Genomic DNA, 25,578 nt, shown 5'->3' with positions numbered 1-25,578 from the left:
GTCCAATCACATCAAAAATGTAAAGCCCCTAAAATATGTATATATATATATAAAGCATGAAACCATAATTTAAGATAAGAGTTTGCTTTTAGAACATGATCATTTTAAAAGTTTGAAATTCTAGTAAAAAACATTGTTGACATCTCTTCTGAAACGCTAATGACAGAGACATGTGTGAGCTTTCTGCCTCCATTCCTTGGGAGAAATATCTGAGAATTAAACAAAAGTTTTTAATCTCCATTTGATCTCATTGCTGTCGAGGAGAAACAACTGAGATAGTAAAGAGATCTCACTCACGTGTTACATTTCGTACAGTCAGATCAATAGATCCCGTTTCCCAAACACTTCTGCTGTGATTTGTTCAGTTGACTTTATTTTTAAGTGGCCTTACAATGCAAAAGCTCTGTATTATTAAACATCGGTGTAGTACAGCGGCGGGCACATATGTCACTTTGTGTTTAGCGCAGTCAGGAGAGAGCCTGATGCACACAGTCACTTCACATCAACATGAACACATGGAGCACACAGAATGGCCTGAAGAACGGAGGCGACCCCAGCTGATCTACAGTCAACACACAAAGCCGAGCTTTCACAAAGCCTCACCGTGTGGAATTGTTTTATATGAACGGATAATACATTTCAATATACAAACTCATGAACAGAAACAACTGGCTAGTGTCTACTTAAAGTCCCAATGAAATAAAAAAGTACAATGCCAATTTTTTCATTAAATATAGCAGCGTTTATTGTAAATAGTTTATCAATGTGGGGCATTCTCTTTCTAAAAATTGTGTCCTCGTAATGTTTTGTTAAAATCTGAAAATGCACTTCCATCCTGTAATAACTATCCATCTTATGTGACGTATGTTAAAAGGCTTGGACCGAGCATCCGTTAACTCCTCCTCTTTAACTGTCGGTCCGCTGCCAGTTCCATTACAAAATGCAACAGCTGTTTTTATACATCCAATCACATCGCAGAGAAAGACGGACACTATTCTTCTCATAAGCAATAATTTTTCTCTCAGAGTTGCATATAAAATACGGAAGTAAAAACGATCGCAACTTCCGGTTCACAGAGTCTTTAAGATAAGTCTGCTTCTCTATTAAGCACAGCCGGAGAAACAAAAGCTGAATTTGCTTCATAAATGAGTTTAACTACTGTCAATATAGCAATTTATAGTTGCTAAAATACTTAGTACAAGTGGAAATATTTGTGATACGAATAATACTAAAATCTGAAATCATAACATAACAAAAATACAAGCAGTCTTGCTCAAAACTATGTCGGAAGCCAAATACAAAACCACATTTTTGCAAATCCAGTTAAAGTTGAGGCAAGCAGAGATTGCGTTTCTAAAGAAAACAATTGTCATAGATGATACGAGACTATACAATGTCTCAACCTTGAGTGACACAGTTTTACTTGAGAAATATTCAGTCTCTTATACAGCAAATGTCCATTGACAGTATTTTTAACAATTAGTTTAGTAATAAAAACAACGCTCCACTGTCAAACCATAGTCAAGATAAAGAAGAAGATATTTCCTCATAAAGGCCCATTTCCAGGGTTTTTCCTGGCTCAAAATGAGGCGGAGGTGGTACCATCCTGATCTGATGGTACATACGTGCATGTGAAGGCATACCATCCCTTTAAGTGGATTAACCAAACACTTTACAAACAACATATAAAGGTTCTAAAAATTAGATGAAAATGACAATTATGTAGTTTTATCAAAGCTAAAATGTATTCAACCAATATGGCGTGCATTTATCATTGCTGGCAAGCAATATGACGCATTTGCAGTTTTGGTTTGATAGATATAGTTTCATATCCACTAAATACAACGCTCTTTAAGTTTCCCGCTACGAGAAGTGAGTAACCCGCCGCTTCAAACATTGTAGATCGTGCTGTGAATTGAACAAATCATTTGAACTGATTCCTGAACCTATTCAGACGGTTTTGCCCATTGTTCAATTGATAAAAAGACACTAAACAGAAGAAAAGCCAAAAACGAATGACAAATCTGCGTTAAATACATAAAAATGCTCAAAAATAGTACCGCTTTATTTATTATCTTCCCCACTGCACAAACAAAATCCTGTTTATTTTCCACTGTTCTTGTTACACCTATTTACTTCTTATCTTCCTGCTGTAACATCAGATGCCTGAATCTTGTATGTTTAAAAATAGCAGCGGCCTGGATTTATGCAGTCATACAGGCTGGAAAGGAAAATGTCAAACACAGCCAGGGCAGGTTTACACTACAGCGGTGTGCAAGGTCATATCCCGACCCCTGCAGCGCAGAGATGACGGCTCTTCAAACACAAACCGAATACACCGCTGGTCTATACATGTGTCTGAATGTGACCCAGCACGTTCAGTAAAGAATCACATCAAACTTCAATTTAATTTGAAGGTTTTATGACGATCACAAGCGTATGGCAAGGTTCTGGGAAGCACAGCTGACATGTACTTCATTGTGCTTCACATGTCTCCAAATTACATCTCAAGCTAATGTCTGTTCTAAGACTTTGTCCAAAACAAACACTCAAGATCTATTAAACAAAACCTATGAAATATTGTGGAGTTTACCTACAAATAGGCGTGTAGTCATTAGTTGATCGATAGATTCAGAATAAAGAAAACAGAAGTTATCTACGAAAGTCCCTAAATAACTTTACATTGGATCAACTCTCCTTGTGCTGCCCAGGGTGCGTCACAGACAGGAACCGTACCCTTAACATCAGTCGGCTAGGAAAGAAACCACACACATGTTTTATGTGTTTGAGAAATCTTGTGATGTCAGTGGAACGAGTGACATTTACACACACCATCACCTCAGAGCGACTCATTATTATGCATCACGGCGAAGGATGGAACACTTCTGCTGCCACCGAGAACTGGCAGTCTGGAGCTGTAAACTTCCAGCAAATTAAGATGTCACAGCTAAAGATTTGGACTTCGGTGGTCTTTCTATGTGACTACATAAATCAAACTCAATCAATTTGGGTTTCATTTCAGGGCCTGCATACAAAGCAATGCAGGTTACTCCAAAATTACTATTTAGGCGTTAGGAAAAGCTCACACAAAAATAAATCCCATCGTAATTTTTCGACAGCTAGAAATGAGAGACACACAAGAACAATAAGATGTGAAATTGTCTCTGAAATGTTTCAATTCAAACTGTTCATTCATAAACTGGACGTCACGACTTATACCTCATACCATGTGGATTATTGTGTGAACTATTCCTTGAAGTAGCCAAAAAGTGGTCTCAGGGCGAGGGCTGTATGATAATACATGTGAATTAATAGTGCTCAGCTGTTCCCTGACTTTGCTATTTACACACACTCACCTGCAGGGCAGGTAGCTCAAGTATCCACAACACACAGTCAAAATAAAGACGAATCAAAAAGATGCTTGTAAGAAGTGGCACCAGGTCCATTTTTGCATGTGACAAATGAATTGTGCTTTTGATAAAGGCTAAAAATAAGGGGGAACACATGAGATGAAGATTAGAATAGCTATTTAAAAAAAAAACAATAATCTTCCCTCAGTAAAAAAAACTATAATACAGATGTTTTTTGCAAACTATAAAGATGAGATAAACAAATATTTACAATATGTTCATCAACAAACGAAAATTTATTCCAATTACTGTAAATAAAATGGTTAATTGGTTAAGTGTTTAAGTGTGAATCGTTTACGCAATGTCCTCAGTAAGATAAAGACCCAAAAAATAAAGGACATTAAAAGTGTGTTACAGATAGTTTTAATATCCACAAACAAGCATGCAGACCATAATATATTGTATACGAGCTATACTGTATTGTACACATCAGAGTCCAAACACTGGGAATACGTCTACAACACATCCAACCTGTCATACTGTATGACTGAGATTTGCAGTAGAAAGATCTCAGCAGATGCAGGTCTATAAAGACCCAGGGTGTGGGCTGTTTAATGATGTCTCACTAACTGCATTAGCATACACTGAAAAAAAAATGTAATTTAAACTGGAAAAACTGAAATATTATATAAATTATGTATAATAAAAAGGATATTTACGCAATTGATTCCCAATATTTCTTGTTAATGTGTTGTCTTTTTCTGTAATTTTATAGTTTTTGACCGTATGTTTAAAGAATAAACTAATAAAAATAACACAGCTCGCCGCAGATGGGTCGTCGGAAATATAATGTAAAATAAAGTTTTCCCCTCGTTTTTTTGTAAATCTTAACAAAAATCTTACGTGGAAAATCTGTAAAAATAATAACTGAAAAATGAAGCGGAAAATTAGTATGAGTCATCATGAATACCATGTCCGAAACCTCAGTGTGCAAAGAAAAAGTAGGCCAGAAATACCCGGATGGTCTACTACTTCTGCCGAGACGAGTGTGGATCGGATGGACACTTATCTATCCCATGATGCCACGGGGAGCTGAGCCACGGTCAAATTTCAAAAGTAAACCCAATAAATATAGCAGAAAACTTTAAGGCGGACGTCCGTTTGTAATCTCAGTGCCAATAAATGAATTTCTCGTTACTAAATTATGTTTTTATCAACGCTCAAGTGCAGGTTGTTGTTAATACATCATAGGTCAAAGAGCATACGGGTCACATGATCATAAAACATGACGGACGCAGTATGTCCGAAATGTATTCATACTACTCCCACTCATACTATACTGTTTTGACGGGTCATAGGTAGATACTTATTCAAATTCAGTACATATTGTCATAGTGCGATTTTGGATGCAGCCTAAGACTCACAAGATTATTCTCTCCCACAATGCACTGCTCACAAGATTCTCTCGCACTGCCACTAAAGAGCTGTAACGATAACCGTCCGGAAAACCCCATCAATGTGAAAGCTGTAGTTCAAAACATCACCACCTCCACCATTACAAAAAACAGCACTTTGTCATCTTCAATCATTCAGGACTGATCCTAGAACTACCCCAGTGGACATGCGCAGCATCACTTAAGGCCCAGGAAAGGGAAAGCATCCACATGTTCTTTTACAGCCAAATCTGGACTTCTGATTCCTTTCAATGGAGATCTCGTCTATGGATAGAAACTAGACTCACGGAACCTGCTGCGCTGTTATAATATCATTAACCCACAAAAAACAAAACAAATATGTAATATCTTTAAAAAAATACTTAATTTATTTTCCATCATTAAGGCAAGCAACATCAAGCTGTAACTACTGATAAAAATGCAAGATGCTAAGGTCAGGAAAACTTTAAGGGGTAGCACACTTGTGTTTATTTATGACGAGGGTGGAACCACAAAATTTTTCCTGTGGTTTGGTCAATTCCATGGGAAACAAGCCTACGAACGACGGCCACTTCGTTCAAAACGTTTCTTTCCCACACACATAAAACCATACAATCCAGCTGCCCCAGAAAACAAGAGAATGTGAAGGTAATCTGAATGTGGAGATTTTAATGGTGAACGGTTTCTGATAATGAATATGAAACGGTTTCTGATTAAACCCGGCCACGGTATGCACTGTCCCACAAAATGACTCATAACATCACATTAGAATTCTTATGAAATCAAATAGTGCTCTCTGTCCTCTTTGGATGAGTGACCTCGATGTGTTTTGCTAGCCAAAGTATTTCCCAAGAGCTAAAACAAATGCTTTAAAGCCCTTATAAATCTAGAAAGACAGAAAAGGAAGCAATACAAACAACTATTTCCATAGTCCTTGATTCTGATTGGCCGAGTGGAGTTCTAAGCCATTATAAAATACCCAGATTTTTAACAGCTGACCGCACCACATAGCTTAAATATCATTTTATTTACGTTATTTTATGAAACCTTGCTACGCATATGAAATAACCATTTGTAAAAGCAATAAAGCCCCAAGAAGCAGTGGGTTACAGTGCATTTCAGCTAAGGGCGTTGTGGCATGACGCGAACCACATGATCTCATATTTTACCAGTTACCTTAAAGGGGCAGTAAACCCCCCATTTACTCTCGAACAATTTCGGTAACCAAACAGTAGGAAAAATGACATTGGTAAAGTGCCCCATGCTGTTTGCTTTCCTACATTCTTCAAAATATCTTTTTTTGTGTTCAACAGAATAAAGAAATATAGATTTGCAACAACTTGGTCGGGACACAGAGGGCTAGGTACAGATGAAAGACCAATAGAAGGGAAGGTTGCAGAGAAATCCTGTGAAAGGCAAATCTGTTTAAAGTTGACCAGATGATTCTGCAGTAAAACTGATCTCTGATCATCTTACCAGCACTCACAGCAATGACAGAATGAATCCTCAAGTGTTACTTACCTTCAACAGAGAAACACATGTGAATCATGTGCTCTAAATATTAAAGGGATACTTCACCCAAAAAAGAGTTTGGCGGTACAAAGAAGTGTGTACAGGTTTGGAACAATCTTAGGGTCAGTAAATGTAAAAAATGTTGGGGTGAACTGTCGCTTCAACACACATAAACACAAGAAGTGAACGATGAAGCACTGATGACCCAGTAATGTGTTACACGAGCGACTCGAGAGTCTGTTTAATAAGCTTTTTGTGTTCCCGTCTCTCTCTCCTGTGCCACGCAGCTCTACATATAGTGTGTAACTCTCCACAGCAGTTGTTACACGCTGATCCTCGTGTTGTTATTGACACACACACTTTCAGCTCACGTGATGGGAGGCTGCGTCGTGTGATGCCTCTGAATTAAAAATGGTAACTGCAGATGAGTGAATTACAACTGTTACAACAACACTGAATGAAAAATGAATAGTTTTAGCTATAAAATCTGATCGATATATACCTGTGACATCATCTAAAAACAGAGACTAGAAATGAAAGTTAAAGAAATTAAAATGATATATTTCTTAATATGATGAATGATAATATTTCTTTTTTGCATCTAAAGTCTCAATTGTTTTTTGAGTTCAGAGTCCCATGTGAAGCTTGAAGGTGGCATTGCGTAATTCCCCCAAAACGTGTGATATAAAGGCTTCTTTGTCTTTGAACTTACCATTTCTTACATAAGCTTCATTTGAATTTTATATTACATAATGGAAGGTAATCTTACATAATATCATTTATTTGAGCTGTGTGCGTGGATAACAAACGGTATTAAAGCATGCATGGAGATCACCCGTCCAATATTCACAGCGTTTAGAGAATTTATATTATCTTTCTGCAAATATCATTGTTTCAATAATGACAGTCAAGATATCTTTCATTGTTCAGGTAATTGGAGAGTAATTTCCGGTCGCGTTTGACTCATTTGTCACAAACACATTCCGCAAGCATTTAAACCACAAATCCAAAGTCAAAACAATAAAACCCAGCATACGTCAAGAAAATCCAAACAAAAGGCATGTCAAAACGAGTCAATGCGTTCACTCGCTTCTGAGGAAAAATGTGAGAGTTTGTCTCGTCGTCTCATGCCAGGAGACCTGCAGCGGCAGCAGAAACGTGGCACGCTGACGTCAATGGTCTGAATTGCTCTCTTATTTCCCAATATCATTCCGCATAATTACCACACCTAATATTCTTAAGGCTTCATTCATTGTTACACACACATCAGTATAAACACTGGCACTGCATTTCAACGCAACACCTGACTTTACCGCAATGCATCGAAAACACAACTATACAAATCAGCAGTGATAATATACGGAGGTATAAGAACCATCAACGACTGGCACATCAGTGATTTTGTGTCCTCAATTTGATGTAATAATAATTCACAGCTATGCACATTTCATCATAAGCCCCTCATTTACAAAAAAAGACATGGTGACATTTTCCTGTTGTAGATGCAGGAAAGAATATGACCTAACTGGCACTAAATAATGCTTGTTAAAAAAGAAAGCAATTTTCTGAAGACTTTTCATACTTCACAGTGCCAAAGGGAAATCCAAGAAAACACAAACTAAGAAATCGGCTCTTTAAAACTTCAATCATTTTGCCATACGTGTGCTGGACATCTGTGCCAGTGGGTCATAAAACTAAGTTTCGTGTTTAAACGACCCAGCACACTCCTGTGATGTCTGTTTTCCACTTTAGCAGACTCTACGAAGCGATTCATTTAATTCAGAAGTATTTCGACAGCAGAATGACTGAAAACAGACTACGGTGAATGAAATGTGGGGACGTCAGTGCATGTGCAACAGCAGTTGTGCGTACCTCTGTGCATGTTCATGCACGCTTACATACGTGTGTCTCTGTCACGCCCGGCTAGTAAACCCAACATCATTTCCTTAAGCACACATAACATGTCTCTGTACACGTTTATTTAAAACAAACGCCACAATAAATGCATTATAATATCGGCAAATATCCTCTTCACCACAAAGTGACCCCTATGTACACTTAATCATCATTCAGAACTAATAAATACCTCATTCAACGCTTTTAATTTCACGCGGGTGAAATACAGATAAACACAAAATAATTTGGACTCAGCAGGTAGAGAGATATGGCAGCGGTAGTGTGAAGCGAGGGGGATTAAAAAACAGTCAGTTGTTGTGAAAGTAGAGACAGATGGAAGCGTGGTGGCGGTTTAAGAGCCCAAAACCCTGCAGCTCGGCTCGCTCAGAAGACTCTCTCGTTCCCCACGTCATAGAGCGTCTTTGCCTGCGTCAATCCCAGATCAGGCATCCCGGCCGCTCCCAGTAATTCCCTCACAGTCTCCTGGCTGCCTCGCACATGAAGGGAGGTGGGGGAACTAATCCTTCCTCGCACAAATGCGCTAGAAAAACAAAGAGCTCTGCGAAGATTGAAAAGACTTTCCAGACACGGTTTGGTCGCTTTAATAGCCTTTTCATACTCTGCCAGGGCCAATTAAAACTAAGGGTGCAATAATGTTTCAAAGGTGAGTGTGTGAGATCGTAATGAACCATAACATGCGGATCTGAGGAACAGTGGCAAGCGTCAGAAAACACTTCTCACCAGGTGTCCCCTGGAACCAGCAAAGCTGATACGACTTTCATTGTTTTAGATTTTCATCTAAAACATCACTGCAACATTTTTGTAAAAAAGCATCAATGCTATGAATATATTATATTAATGCATATTTAATGCTATAGGCCATCCTATATATATAAATACTATAATATATATATATATATATATGAATATTATTATTAGTACAATATTATTAACGGCAGTTGTTAGTTATTAATAATATATAAATATATATGGCGAGGAGGGCGGGACAAGAGCCGTGAAGGAAAGGCGCGAGGTCGGGCACATCAGTGATAACAAGCGTCAGCGGTGCGTGCACCGGTCTCGCACCTTTCCCTTGCGGCTCTCGTCCCGCCCTGCTCGCCACAAACGCTTTTTACATTTTAATTTTTTCCCAAGCTGCCTCATACAGTGCTACAAGCCTGTAACTACAAACACATTGTAATGTGTAACACTGCACATCCTGTATTATCCAGCTTGATTTCCAGCTTTGTTATGTAGATTTGTTTCCACCAACGTCAAAAACGGCCTCTATATATACATAAAAACTTTATAGAAGCAAAGCAATGTGAGATGGGCTAGACCGGATGCCACAAGCAAGTCAGATCAAAGTCGATCCACAGACTGTGACAATAAACCTTTCACCCAGTTCTCATAAATGTAGCAGTGTATCTGTGAAAGTGTAATGCAGATTGTCGTTGGGCCGCTTCTAAAACAACTAAAGTCGAGTCGGGTAATTTGCTTCCAGACCCAATCACAGTTAAAAGACGCAGTTTCTATGAAACGTTTATGGTATAAATGCCACTTTGCTTTTCACATGACACATTTTCAATTATTGACAGAGCGCACCATGTGTGCGCAAGTATTTGTTTGTCTTGAAGGATGATCTTACAAGCTTTACGAGGCAAATTGACCACTAGACAGTTCAAGTTTGACTGATTTGTGAGACACACCGGTAACAATATGGCACATCCTGTATAACACAACTTTTTGCACAATCCATAAAGTCACACGCTTAACTTATTGACGTAACAGTTCAGGGTAAACGGAGGTGAGGCTGTTTGCTTATGTATGTTGAACTAACACATAATTAGTCAAGAAGCACAGCAAACAGTGTGTAAAATCAACAAAAATAAAATAAAATCAGCAGAATAACAAACACCATTTACTAACCTTATAAAAACCTCTCCAGGCTACTGACATTGAACAGCTTGTCATTGAACTCTATATGACTTATTATTATATTTACATTTAGTCATTTAGCAGACGCTTTTATCCAAAGCGACTTATAAAGAATTCAGGGAGCAAAAAGCGATATGTCATACAATAGCAATAGTTTCTTTTCAAACATCAACGACGGTCCCTCCTCGTGTCCCATTTATTTTGGGCTCATTTTTTAACGAGGGCCTCCGTGTCCGATCTGCTTTTAACAGAGCACTTTATCTAGACAGAAAGCCCACGCACGACTACACCTCTACTGATGCATACAAATTCACTTTCATGTCCTAATAATTCCGCTCTCTAAAAGTACAGAGGAGACAGGATAAAATGAGGGGGCACAATCCGACCATGTCATGTCATAGTTTCATCAGGATGAGTGGACCAATGAAGGTATGAAGCATCAGAACGACAGCGAACGCTCCATCACACAGCTCTATGACGATTATAAGACAGAGCACAAGGAAGCAATCCTGCTGCAGATTGCATCCCCCTAGTGGTCAAAAACAATTTGCTGAATTAGTTTTGCTGAATAAAAAATATCATTAGCTCAGTATAAAAACCATTACGCTAATGGAAAGTCTTTATAATGACTGCACCTGTGTGTGTCTAAAAAGGTTGCTGTATTTTATCAGAGTTGTCACATACAAACAAAATCAATTAATATTTCAGAAAGATTCTACAGATCAATCCAGTATCCATGTGAACAGATTTGCGTATTGAGGGATAGTTCACCCAAAAATGTACCCTATGTTGTCCAAACCTGCATGTCGTTTCTTTCTTTTGCAGAACAATGAAGAAGATATTTAGAAATATGTCTTCATACAATGGAAGTCAATGGAGTTCAGTGTTGTTTGGTTATCAAAACTCTTGAAAATATCATGTTCTGCAGAAAAAAGAAAGTCATACGATTTTGGACAAAACATCCCTATGAAGAGCATTAACAGAATAGATTGAAATGAGGTTAAAAGCACACATTGGAAATGTTTCCTCTATTAAAACCACTGACTGCATCACATAAGGGATGGCGAGTTTACCTGTAGTATGTTTACACAACACGCACATGCAATTCAAGCGTGTGTGCTCTCCGTGTGTAAACAGAACATTATTCATGCCCAACTCCCCAACTGAAAGGCAAACTAAGGGGAATTCTTCATAATAGCTCATATCTGTATGATGAACGACTTCGAATTATGTAATGTTTTATTTTATATATTTCTCACTGGTATTGGAAATCTATGACATTCGCTCACAAACCTATTGTATATACTGTGCAAGCCCCAAATTATTTTTAGGAAAAACTCTGCAATGCCATGCCGCGCAGATGCTTAGCAGACAGTGAATATATTGGCCTTCTCACATGGCTGGAGGCGAGTTTATCTCATTGCTCCAAGTTTACTGTTTTTGCTGAAGAGCGTTGATGACATCACCGCAGGACGATCGATTCAGGAACGCATTTATGAACCCTCTTCCAGTTGGCTGCAGCCGGGCCATTAAAGTGCAGAGAGCGTGCTCGGCTATTAGGACCTCGGGGGAAAGAGGCTTTCCTGGAAAACGCGGTTGCCTAGGAAATAAATACCAAAGACGTCTTCCACAAAGAGCGCGGCCAAATAAATAAATAAATGCGTCATAATAATAATAGCACAATGGTAACTGTGGAGACACATCACAGCTCAATGGCACGCATTAAGGAAGCGTGTTCTGCAGGTAGTGCTGACGTGGGGAATACTAATGAGGATGACTATCAAGCGAGCAGCAGAGGGAAGATGTGAATGATGGGATGCGGCTCCATTCAGAATGCTGGTGCAGGGGGAGATGGGATACGACGCTGGCTGCAGCTGGCCACTTTCATATTAAAATGAAGCGGGCTGTAGTGTGATAGCTCAAAAGATCACGCTCTTCTCCTGGCTATTTAAAAGAGATGAGATTGCACGCAGCCTTTATCTCATTCCCTGTGCACCTCTGCCTATGTTTAACTGGAGCTAAATAAACTGAACCTGTGCCCATTAGAGAGCAGCCGTGTTTTTATATTGGTCTAGCTTGAATCAGACGGCTGTATCGACAACAGAAAATGTATGATATCAAGAATTATCAACTAGGGCTTTAACCCATTACAGGAAAAATAAACTGTATGAAGTGCATTTAAAGCCAAGATGAAATTCAAATGAAACTTATTTGGTATTAGTACACATTGTTTTTATCATTCTGAATTAATCTGATAACCTTCGTCTTTATAAACTATCATCAAGATGACATCACGCTCTGTCTGTGAAACCCTGACATAACATTTCAACCACAATCCTCCAAACACCATTCTAACATGAGTGCCTGCATTTCACAATGCAGCGAAATCCCAAAGGATACAATCAAATCCTCCCCTAGTTGTTTCCGCACTGAATATCTCGATTCATTGTGAAACATGTCAGATTATGAAAGCGAGATGGGTTGTGAATGCAAGTTCATGTTGACTCTAGAAGAACAGATCATGAATGTGTTCCCTGGTAATTATTCTGTCAATGAAGCCACATCTACGTTTTAAGAGATTTGTGCCCATGTTTTATTATTTGTGAGATTTATTTGCGCCATTATGTCTAATGTCCCTGCAAATGGAATTAGTGATTTTAGCAACTTGTTAGCAACCGTCGTTTTTAAGCAAAATAAGGTTTAAAGTTTTTGTTTATGTCATCGAATAAAACGTGAAAATATTTAGAGGTTGTTGTTTACATTATCCGACATCTTTTAGCACTGGGACCGCTTCATCTATCAGTGTCAAATGATCACTAAATCCAGCGTTTTATATATCCATTTTTATAACATTCATCACTGAAATGCAGTGAGCAAACAAACAAGGCGAAAGTTCTGTTGGCTGAGTGAAGCGGCATTGATGGGCTGGAAGACGCTTGTTACAACACAATTTGCCGCCCTCAACACAGAGTCAGGTGATGAAAGTCAACCATTTGTTGGAATCAGGATGCCGGCTCAATATCTTCATGTCTGTCAACCATCGGTGATGGACGATGGCAATCTATCAGCCCAACCCTAGTAGCTAACATCATGTTTATTCTAAATTCAGGTTACAATTTTAACTATTAGTAATTGACAACACACAAAACTTACACAGAATGTGTATTGCCCTCTCTCTTAATATCTGCTCAGCATGAACATCTCTATTTCTAGATTTACAGGCAATAACAGGATTGCATACTGTATACATAATCTCAGAACATTTCTCTAAAACTTAAGACTTGGAGAAAATGCAATTGGCCCTTAAATTAAAAGAACCACTGCATGTTTCTTTTGCGGTCAATAATTCATAAGCGGTTTAAAATGTGCAAATGTTTTCATAATACAGTCAGCAGAACGAGGCAGATGTCCTGTGTAATACTACAAGCCTCTCAACGCATCCCTGAGTCATCCAGACCCCACCAACCAAATGTCCTCTTACATTATATTTGCTCTTCACAAGCAAAAGTGATTTAATTTTAATGAAAATACACACTCACACTACATCATTGAGAACCTGAGAGCTTTTATTTGAGTTGAAGAGCTGGTGTATTGTATTGTGGTCAGTGGCGAAAGGTTCTACCAGCGAGATAATATCAGATGGTGGTTGTAAAGTCATGGCAATACACCTCGTGGTGTTTGCAAACCCAATGCGTGGGCAGTTTTTCTTGTTTGCTTGGACTTGTTGATGCACCTGAGAACACAACCGACACAAACTTCTGCTTTCTGACCTCAGCTCACGAGTGTTTATACAAACAGAAGAGCTAGTGGATTCTATCTGGCTCTTCTTAAAGCCCTCTTTATTGACACGCTTCATACTGTATGCTATTTAAACAACTGATTTATAATTATTTACAATAATTTCGTATGTGTAATTTATAACACAAAACTGATAATCACAGTAATTGACAATATATCGTGATACTTTTTTAAACCAACCTGTTTCTGACTTAAAAGGGGTCAGATCAGAAAAATCTGTGTTCTATGAGATAAAGAGGTAATAAACTGCATGATAACAACTGAGGCTCCAAATAAGAGAAAACGGGGAATCCAGGGCTTTCCACTGGTACTCTCTCATGGGACAAACTCATTTGTCATGCCCTCCATCTCCAAAGTTAACCATCAAACACTACGCGGCATCAGAAGACGTGTGATGGGTTCAAAGAGCCGTGGTGAAGGGGGAAATGTGATTGATTCTGTGATCTCGCACTAAACAACATCACACATAAACATATGCATTGTTTCAAAGAACAAAGACTTTTTCCTCTCCGTACGAGTGAGAAGTCCAAAGCTCGCTCTTACTAAAGTCTTTGAACCCTTTGATTTCACTGAGTATTGCTGAGGGTGAAACTGCTGTAATACTGCACACCAACATTCTAAAACAACACAAAAAATGCAGCCATGTTTAATGTACAAGCAGATTTCAAGAATGCTTCATTTGCATTTACATTTCTCATTAAGGTTGGTTTCACATTTAGTTTGAATGCCTGGTTCGAACCCTATTTCGATTGCTCCCCCTCCCCCTGCTGGACCTCGTTCATATTATAATTGTTTGGGTCCGAACCGCCCTGTCGCGGCAAAATGCAAATATGCATAACATTGCTCTCTTCACTTTTATATATTTATGTTTTTCAACTGTACGTTTTGTTTCCAAAGCTTCAGTTCATAACGGCACTTTTGTCTGAATGTTCTGCAAATGCTCTTAGGACGTCAGCGCTGTCTCTGACGTTAATCGAACCCGGGTGCGCACCAATTGTGCTTATGTGAAACTGCCCTTTAATGCCACATCTTTAACCTGCCGCCACAAGCAGCTGGTAGTGCGCTGTAAACCTCTCCAGGTTAAGCATCTGAAAATAACATCAGAATAAAAGACTGCTAAAGCCTTTGCAGAGAGAAACAAGACTGAAGTGGAAAACAGAAAACCAAGCAAAGTTATTGGAAATAAATTACCTTCCATTAAAGGGATACATCACCCAAAAATGAAAATTCTGTCAAGATCACATTTCTAGTTTTAGCTGTTGTGTAAGTATTTTAGTGTGTTCAATATGCTCATTTTCCATGGATAGCTAAAAACTACAAATGTGATCTTGAAATCTGAATCAAATTTGGATCCATACGGAGCGTGTCAGGAAGAGCAAATAACAACTGGAGGATGAACGCATATAAAGTACTGTTTGCTTCAGCTATGGCCGCTATTGATCCCTTTTTTATGTTTTTTATATGGAGGACGATTATATTGGAACAGCAGGTCATGAGACAACAGCATCAACAGTCACTACACGTATGATATTTTTCCTGCAGGTGGATATGTGTCAAATTAAAAACACATGTACACCACAACCCTCATAACCACTTGACAACTCAGATCACCGGAATAATACTAAACACATGACAAAGAAACAAGGTGAAAACAACAACAAAAAGAAACTTCTGTAAAAGATTCGATTAGATTCCCATTCACAAGCTCTCTATTCTATTCAATTCTCCATTTGTCAATGATTATAGACTTAATACAAATCCTATAGCTATTTCTTAAAAATAATCTGTAAATATCACATTACAATGGTGAATTAAAAAATGAAATGAAGAGCCAAAACTGTCTATGAAACTTTAAACAAACCTGGGTAAATTGAAATAGAACAGGTTATTTAACATTACAGGTTATTTTGCCCAGACCTGTCACAGATATAAACTTATGGTAAAGGCGATGATTTTTACACGATACTATGACTTTTATGATGCTGCAACTGCACTATTAAAAAAATTAATAAACACATACCAGGTGTACAAGGTTGTAAAAAATACAACCTTAAAAATCAGCATTTAATTATGTGGACTGAACCTGAATCAACATTTACTTTAGGGATGTACGTAACTATAGTAATGAGAGAAAGAAAGCTGCTGTCAAAAATTCACTTTGTCATACACATAAACCTTTCCAGGTACTGTCGCATAATATTTTTTATGTCAGTTGATTGTAAATGTGCAAAATCCAGTTACAAAAGTCAGAACAGAAGGCGTGTTACCTAAACCCTTACCAGGTGTGCGCCACAGTGAAGCGCCGCTGCTTGTGGGTGTTGTTATTAAGCAGCATGCGACGCAGCAGTCTGGGGGAGTTGCATGGTGACTGGGTGGTTGGAGACAGCCTGGGAGACATGGAGGATGGAGATCTGCGGCCCCTGGGGCATCGAGGTCGCTCCTGCTGAAGCAGATTCTCTCTCAGGATTTTCACCAGGTCCTCGTTCAAACCCACATGGTCTCCATGTAGTAGCTGTTTGGGGGGAACCGCCAACGTGTCCTGGCTGCTCCCCGGCTGAGCCATTTCCGAAAACCAAAGTGGCACTTTTCTGCCGCTTGCAAGTTCCAGTGAAAGCAACCGGGAACGTGATGAGATGGGAAGATACGAGTACCTCTAAGTCATTCCAGAGTAAAAAAACAGGTCCAAGCTTAGCCCGGAGTCTCTCCTCTGGTAAATTCAGCTAGCGCTTCAGCGATGTCACAGAGACTGGAGGGTTTGGGGGAGTGTGTGTTTGCCGGGGGTGAGAGTGTGTGAGGGAGGGGAGGTGAGACTCACCCGTCAGCTGTACCAACAGACAACACTAAGAGCACATGATGCTAGTTATTAAATAAACCCGTTTCTCCCAGCGGCAGACAAGAATGGTCGCTTGTAAATACATCAGTGGATGTGCACCACAGGAAGGGCGAGGGGGGGATTGTAATTTCATCTGTGCTTATTATTTCCCCGGTTCTTGAAATCTAATAGACACTGTTTTATCTCTTGAATTTTCATTATAGTCATCATTCTTGATTTGAACAGGTCTTAAAAATCCAGTGTGTCATTTTTTTGGAGGATCTATTGGAGGACAGACAGGCAACATAATATACATACTTTACATACGTCTTCAGATGTATAATAAAGCGTTATGTTTTTATTACCTTAGAATGAGCTATTTCTATCTACATTACGGGTCCTCTTACGCGTCGTTTCTAGAGTAGCCCTAAACGGACAAACTGCTCTACAGGGGTGCATTTCCCGAACAACGTCATACAACCTGCTGGTTAACCACCATAGTACGATGTTTCATTGGGGAAATTAACGATGTAGTTATGACTGTTTGCTCTGTAGTAACTCTGTCGGAGATCAATCGTTTGAACCAAGTTGGTTCAGCAATCTAGTTGATGACGCTATACAGGTGGTGGAGTAATGACAACTAATAAAAACATTCAAATGAATGTCAAATTCTTGATGTAAATAACATACATTGCATTTAACAGTTATCCTATATTTGTTATCTGTTGTTTTATTTCACGATATTTAATTTATCCATTGGTTTCATCGTACGTCACTGAGCCCAGGGATTCCTCAGGGTCCTAGAGCACGCATGTACCCGCCAGATCCCTACGCTATGGAAGTAAACGACGTCTTGTAGTTCCATCCCAAAAAGGGGGGAAAATCACTCTGATGTACCTTCTCTGGATCTGTTCCACATTTGTGAAATGATCTGCCCCGCTGCTACAAGATCAGCAGATTCTGTGGCCATCTATAAGAATTGGCTGAAAACACGTCAATACCTGACCAAAAACAAAGCTAACACTGATATCTTCAAACAGGTGTGTGAGAGTGAATGCATCCAGTGGCGCCTGGAGTGTCTGTTAAGCCGGACAAGATCACACTGGAGGTCAAATATGATTAATAAAATGACAAGAGCCCCAGCGCTGCTTGTAGCTCCGCGTGAATGAGATTATTTCATTAGGCCTGGCATGTCTAATGTCAAGACATCCTCACTACATGGCAGAGGTCAACATCAAATGGATGAAATGGGCTCATCTTACATGCCAATAAACCCAGCTGCTTAGAGATATCATTAACTCTCTCCATAACCTTTAAGATATGTTAAGCCAGTTTAAATTTGCATTACTATTCATGTTCTGAAAAAATATTGATTGTGATAAGCAATACAAAAAGGCTAATCTGCTCACAAATACCATTCTGTTTGTCAATCCAAAATCTCTTTGACTTCTTTCTTCTGTACTACACACATTTACAAATGCAACTGTGCACATACAGGAGCAGGTATGGAAACTTGCTAACTGTCTTTCATAAATATTGTCCTTCTAAAATGAACATCATTAGCACAGAGATCAAAGTAACCTGAAGACGTTTCAATAGCTCAGGAACAAACAAGGGAGTTTATTTTAATCTTATTAGCATTGAGAGAGAAGTGCAGTGAATCTCCAATGACTTTACAGTTTAAATGCATGCAAATGATTGAATTAATGAGCTGATTTCAGATTCAGAATAAAGATTCATGATACCGGGAGCTTGTGAAAGATCTGTGAGGGCGGTTATTAAGAAGACTAAGACTGCTGCTTCAAAGCCATATTCACACTGATGCAACCAAAACATCTTTTGCATATCTCATTCTTATTATTGTGCTATGTAAAGAAACGTTTATATTGCTGTTAATGTTAAAAGTCTCAGATATATAATTTTATAAGGGAATTTATGAAAATAATATGAATACATCGCATACATGTATTCATACATACATTACATGTAAACACACAAATAATATAATCAAATCATAAGCATCTCAACAGTAACAATAAAATGAAACAGTAAAAATACAATTCTAAATGTGTGTAGCCTGGCATAAAAAAATAACTTCTAGGGAACTAGAGGTAGACAAAAAATAGACCGTTTCATCAGACGCGCGCGCACCTGCCTGACATCTAATAATATAACTATTTATTTTTATTTAATTCATGTTAATATGAATTTAAATTATTATTTTATTATATAATAATTGTATTAAATAAACAAACTGTGTTGTATGTTCATTTTATTAAATAAGCAATTTGTTAAATGGGTTCTGCAGTTTGGTCGCATTTAAACAAACCGTATGGTACACTGACATGGTATCGCAGTCTATATTCAAAATGTTGAAGATATAAGATCTAGCCAAGGTACGTTTTTTTTTTATTGTTATCAGAAATAATCTACAGGCACTCTATTGTTTGTGAATGTGTACCGGACGTTAAGGTGGGGTCAGAAAAGTACCGTTTGTTAATATTGTTAAGATGAAACCTATCTTTAGCATACTAAATACAAATAAATACTATATATATATATATAGTATATGTTCCTTCCTTTTTGTTGCCCACAAAATACAGACATTTATAGACATCCGTCTCATTCTGAGCTGTCAGATGAAGCACAGATGTAACATCACATGAAAAAACCTTGTAGACTTTGAAAAACCGAGGACAGAATGGAAAACTCAAGGTCTTTGTTGCCACCTTGTGTTAACAGCGGACACTAGCACAAGCGATAACAGCACAACCCCTAACTAATATAAAATGCATCCTTTTGTTCCCTTACTGTTTTTTTTGCATGTTCTTTAAACATCATGCACAACTGACCAAACATATACACAAAACAAGTGAATAAGATGCTGTAATGTCACACAGAAAAGTCAGAAGCGACAGCTGCAGTTCCCTGCTTGACCAACAGAGAACAGAATGGTTTCAGAAATTGAGATCCATCCTTCAGTCTGACTGCTTTATGAAAATATTTCACAAACCTGAAGCAATTCTGACCAGGAAAGCTCAACTCATGCACGTGGCAGCATGATGAATACTTGGTTTTCTGAAAAAGATTACGGTTACATTTCTCAAATATGTTTGAGCAATAATAATTGCGATGACTGCATTACTGTACCAAACACCATTCATTGTAATTCTGCTTCAGTTAAATAAAACAAAACAAGCTTCATTAAAAAAACAAGCACTTTCTGGTATTAGTCTGAAAACAATAAAATAAAATTGTCTTTGCAATAAAACCTATAACAATGCAGAATTGACTATATTTGGTTGACAATAAGCTAAAAAGCACCCGCTTTGCGCCCATCAATAACAATTGTATTTGTTTGAATATGAAGACAAATACATTTTAATAAACGTATGAAAAACGAAAACAATAAAGCAGCTGTAATTGGCACAGAACATGACTTTAGCCAGCAACCATCTTTAAAGTGCTATTGACGTGTATGACTCACGTCCTAGATTTCTGGAATTGCTGTGTCTGTGGAAGCACTGGCTCTTTTATTTGAGAGCAGACTGATTGAATCTCACAAGACATAAAAGCGTCGCCAGATTATTCATAATTACTGGGGACAAATCTGGAAGATTCTTTTGTAGTTGCCATCAACAAGACGCTGCACGCGGCGCAAGTACCTCTTGGTATGGATGCGTCAACGAATCTGCATTGAAAATAAATTACATTGACTGAAAGGACAACCTCTGGCAGCCATTCAAATGTCTTTTTAAGCGGCGCTATAAATTAAACCCTTCTGGTAGCACGAATAACACACAGCGGTATAATAAACTATACTTATAAAAAAAATGTCACTGTCCTATCTGAACAAACCTGTGGCTCATTCTTCGGACACAACCCATCAGGACCACTGGCCTTAACTGAACCCAACTGGTGGAACAAACATGAATGCAGTTTGTTTCAATTTAATCTAAATTGATTCTGCATTGACAGTAAGCAATAGATGTATACTTTAGTCCATAATAACAACACAACCCTTGTAAGTGCAGTTCTTTTTTGGACTCAATACTCAATAAAGGGACATTCTGATAGCATTAAAGGCTGACACAACATCTGCCTTATTAACACCAGTGTTTTAACTCAAGTGTTCAGCTACAGGGAATGTCATCCTCTCATGAGTACAGATCTGTGTGACGAGGACAGTCACCTCCTGACTCATTATAAACCTGAATGTTCTAAGCAGGAAATGCATCTTTCTCTGCTTCCGTCTCTACAACATTTCCTGCAATGTCAGCTGGGGTGTGAAGAACGGCCTCATTAAAAGAAGCTGAAATCATCGACACAAATTCATCTTTTACCACAATAACTATTGTGATCTTTGACAAATTGTGGGTCATGGACACATGGTTCCTTTCATATTCAAATAGTTTTCATTTTTAATAGTTACACTAAATAGCTTAGACTGTACGCTGTGTCGGCGCATGTACTTTTCAGTATTAATAAAGCTACTGCACAGAGAAGAAAAATGAACAACTTTATTGGCATTTACTAACATTTAACAGAGATTAAAACATGAAGTCTCGAAGGACAAAAGTTATTCTACACTTACTTTCCATCAGCATAACAGTTACTATCGTATGCGCCTTTGTTTGCTTTGAGCAAGACTGGCGTTGAAATTCAAATCTGAGGTCTGAGTAAAAAAATATGACAAACTGAGACTAAGTTTGCTCCTTGGGTGTTCGCTCAGATATGCAGGCACATACAACCCGGACTATGGAGTCCTGCCATCTCATTGCGTTACACTCTGAATTAAAAAATCTAGGACACCAAGGTTATATGTTTAGGGCACACTACCATGCAATTCATCTCATACTTCGGCAGTATTTGCAGCATGTATACTTTCCATAATATGAACATTTGAATAATTAACAACAAGCAGAACACATTACATCATATAATAGGGCTAACATCATAGAGCCAAGGGCTCTGAATAAACTTGTACTGCTCTATATAGTACATTTCAATATCGCCCCACCAAGCGAGCCTCACGGGTATCTAGAATCTGGTGGCCGACCTTAAACTCTGATGAAAGGGTACCAAGGGCCTTTGTTAGGCCATGAAGAGCATTACAGCCGGAAACATCACGTGGAAGACAGTACACAACATAAGCTGCCACACAAAGCATCACCGCCGCCAGGTACTGTCCACCTTCTCCAGCAGCTCCGACTCAATTAGCTGCTTTTTCTCCCAGTAGTACAAAAGAGAGCAGAGGCTTTACAATTCAGAGCCTGGAAAGCAGAGCAAGAGACATCACGCTCATTCCGTCAGGTATAAATGACTATGAGCAACAAAGCTCGCCTAACCACAGACTGCTTCTGACTCTTTACAAAAAGGATGCTATATTCTAAAGCTGTGTAGTATTTTGTTTTGATGACGTTTACTTATGTTTCTCAAGGTTGCATATGGAAAAAACGGTGACTTAGTTTTAAAGACTTATGTCTACCCTGACAATTGCCCCACGGTTTAAAACCAATACACTCCCATTAAAATCAATAAAATTGTCTTCAGAACCAACAATTTTCAATAACTTATCTTCATAAGAAAACTATAGCTTTACGATATACAACACAGCATTAGACTTTCGATGGATGTTTTCTATTCTTTATGAATACTTAAATAAAGCTTTTCCTATAAACATGCAGGAGATATATGTCCTCTTTAAAACCACAAAGATAATAAAAATAAAATAAAAAATCCACATATCCATGACTGTTTGAGTGAAGCTGTTATCAAACACATACTGAAGCGTCTTCGTGACGACCCGGCAAAATAAAAATCATCTTAATTTGATTAATTTGAATTGATTTATTGGTTACCTGTATAAACTGTAATAAACACTTTAGTATACTTTAATATTTACTATAGTAAGGTTCAAAAATACTATAATACCCAAGAATTTCACTGTAGGGAAATAATTACTATAGTATACTAGCTTTTTTATGGACAAATGTATTTACTATTGTGTAGCAAAACATTGGAAATACAGAACTACAAACACTTAAAGAGGCAAAAAACTATATAGGAAAACCAAATGTACATCCATCTGTATGTAACATTAATGTCCTTTTTTGTGCTATTTATGTGATGAACCGCACTTTTATGCTACAACTATTTGGCCTGTGCTACGACACTTCTAAAACCTCTGTAGCACCGGTATTTGCTATTTGCAAAAGAAATACAGCCCTGCTATGAATAAGTCATATCATATAACATACGTCAGTCATATTAAATTGGAAGACTAATTTCCTGAGAGAACCGAATCACAATTAACACCATCCTGTGAGAAACATGAGAATGAAACGCAGGTGTAAAGCATCAAGCCCTGCACCACAGGAGCGTGTTTACCTCTCATCAGCTCATTTGCATCTCCTATAGATATATCAGCTGCGGCCATGTTGCTCTTTACGTCTGAGAAATACTTCAGAATGTAAATGTATAACAGCATCAGAAAATGTGTGAAGGGCATGTCACGCTTGCCTTGAAATAATGTAAAAAGTTGACACTCTTCCTGTTCTCCAGAATAAGATGTCTGGTCACCGTGTCTGACACAAATCATCAGAATAATGCATACTGTTTGTAGGGGTGTAACGATACACCAATAATGCGGTTCGGGTCACATATATAAAGCCCTAAGGCAAAAATTATACATCACGCCACAGTACAATAATTAACAATAATTTATTTTAGCGTTAAATACAATAATGAGCAAAACCTCTTCAAGATGCTCATCAAGAAGCCCATTTTTCTGACAATGTAGATTAAATAACTATACGCTCTTTCTGGTCCATGTAGTGCAAGTAATAGATAAAATGACATTGCGCTTTATCTCATGCTTTGAAGAATACAATAAAAGACGATCGACGGTTCCCTTGTTCGGTTCGGTTTGAATGTCGTTACACCCCTACTGTTTTGCTAACAGTCTTCCAAAAACTTTATGCATAGCTACCGTATGTTCCATCCTCAACATACTTTACAAGTACAACATAAAAATCGCTGAAATAGGTCTTCTGTTTCGTAAGGCAGTGGAAGTTGACACGTCCTGCGGAGACACACCACACTAATTTCTTTTATAATTAAAATGCTTAGAGCTTTAATAACATCATATTACATCATTTATTATACAAACCCTACATGGAATATTTGTAGTTTTATACACAGAGCTATTAAAATGAAATAAAGATTATAAAACACAGACCTTTACATAAACACTCTTTCTTCTACATCTACATTATTCAACTTTTTTTTTTACGAATTTTGATTCTCATGTGTATGTATTGTATGTGGGTATAATGATGCTTGTATATGTATATGCAGGGCTGGGGAGTAACGGAATAGATGTAACTTAGTTATGTATTAAAATAGAAAAATTTAGTAACTGTATTTCATTAAAGTTACTTTTAAATGGGTAGTAATCAAATTAGTTACATTCAGATTACAGTACTTCAGATTACCAAAGTGAATTTTAATGTCATTTAATATTTACATTTATTCATTTGGCAGACGCTTTTATCCAAAGCGATTTACAAGTAGTTTTTCTACAGTGGCACATTAGGTCTCTTGCTCAAGGGCACTTCAGTCATGACCTGCTGGCACTGAGATTAGAACCGGCAACCTTCTGATCACAAGCCCAACGCTCTAACCACTAGGCTTGTATTGACCGTCATCACGGATGACACAACTGAATACTGATATTCTGTTGCCTAATGCCTACCTTGATGCACTACCTTGATGTTGCCAGTTAAAGTACTGTACAGTAGAAACCAGTATTTTATTTGAATGTTTTGTTTAATGCCAAAACGTTTTTAAACGGTTTTAAATGGCTCCACATCTAATAGTTGTCATTGCTGTTGAGAATCTTATTGAATTTTATCATGAATCCTTTGCGTTTTTATCATAATGTTAACAGAATAATGTGAGATGGAGACCCAAAATACTGAATCTACCCTCTGTAGCAATGACCACTATCAGAATATGAAGCTATTAACACTTAATATATGTTAAAACAGATTTAGTTTTTTATGGAGTAATTTTCTTTTGTTTTAATTTATGACAAGCACTTTGCTATGACTGAGCTCCTTTGATTCGTGCCTTTTAAAACGAACATTGTATTAAATAAAAAAAGTTGTTCAATTGTCACTGTGGTGTCACTTTCATGCTTTCTAACGTTATTAGCTGATTATAATTGTGTAGTGGGCCGACATCAGTATTTAAGTTTAGAATTAATTTTGAGTGCATGTACCACATTTTGAGGTGAAAATTATAGTAATTTTGAGGTTATTTCCAACATTATATGAGTTGAAGAATATTGAAAATATTGAGTGTATTTCCAACATTATATTAGTTGAAAAATATAAAAAATTTCTAGTGTATTTCCAACATTTTATGAGTTGAAAAATATTGAATATTTTAAGTGAATTGCTCCCTAATTATAAGTTGAGGAATATCAATGTTTTTAAGTTAACATTGAGATAATTTAAGGCAACTGAAAATGTTATTTTTATGTTAAGTAAACTTAAAACTTTTAAAAACATCACTTAAATATTGTTGTGTAATCTGTTACAAAATAATTTTTGAGTTCTGTGAACTTGTCAGGGTTTACAGTGTGGGTTTACCCTTCACAGGTTTTCAAGATAATGTTTTTGTCCAGGCCACAATGAGAGAATTTCAACAAACTTCTGCCAACTTCAGTCCTGTAGAAGTAGAAGGGTTTGGATTGCTGTGGCAGAACGACTAATTCTCTCACATCTCTTTTACAGCTGCAGTAGCGTAATGTTCTCCCTGGTGTGATATCTCA

At 37.8% G+C, this 25,578-nt stretch overlaps 1 protein-coding gene across 3 annotated transcripts in view; it reads right to left on the bottom strand.

Moving 5' to 3' along the window:
• Window positions 1-25,578, bottom strand: part of LOC306889603 (3',5'-cyclic-AMP phosphodiesterase 4D-like) — a 113,321-nt gene that overhangs the window by 47,695 nt on the left and 40,048 nt on the right. Inside the window, exon 1 of one of the 3 annotated variants that reach the window (XM_079448724.1) lies at window positions 16,207-16,675. The exons of the other annotated variants lie outside the window; for them this stretch is intronic. Coding sequence (XP_079304850.1) covers window positions 16,207-16,490 — 284 coding nt within the window. The 5' untranslated portion in view covers window positions 16,491-16,675. Of the gene's footprint in view, window positions 1-16,206; window positions 16,676-25,578 lie in introns of those variants that run through there. 3 annotated transcript variants of the gene reach the window in all.

The sequence above is a fragment of the Barbatula barbatula genome (genome assembly GCF_947034865.1).
Source record: "Barbatula barbatula genome assembly, chromosome: 24".
NCBI lineage: Eukaryota > Metazoa > Chordata > Actinopteri > Cypriniformes > Nemacheilidae > Barbatula > Barbatula barbatula.
Note: the sequence above shows the minus strand (reverse complement) of the source record. Positions and strands in the feature narration are given on the sequence as shown.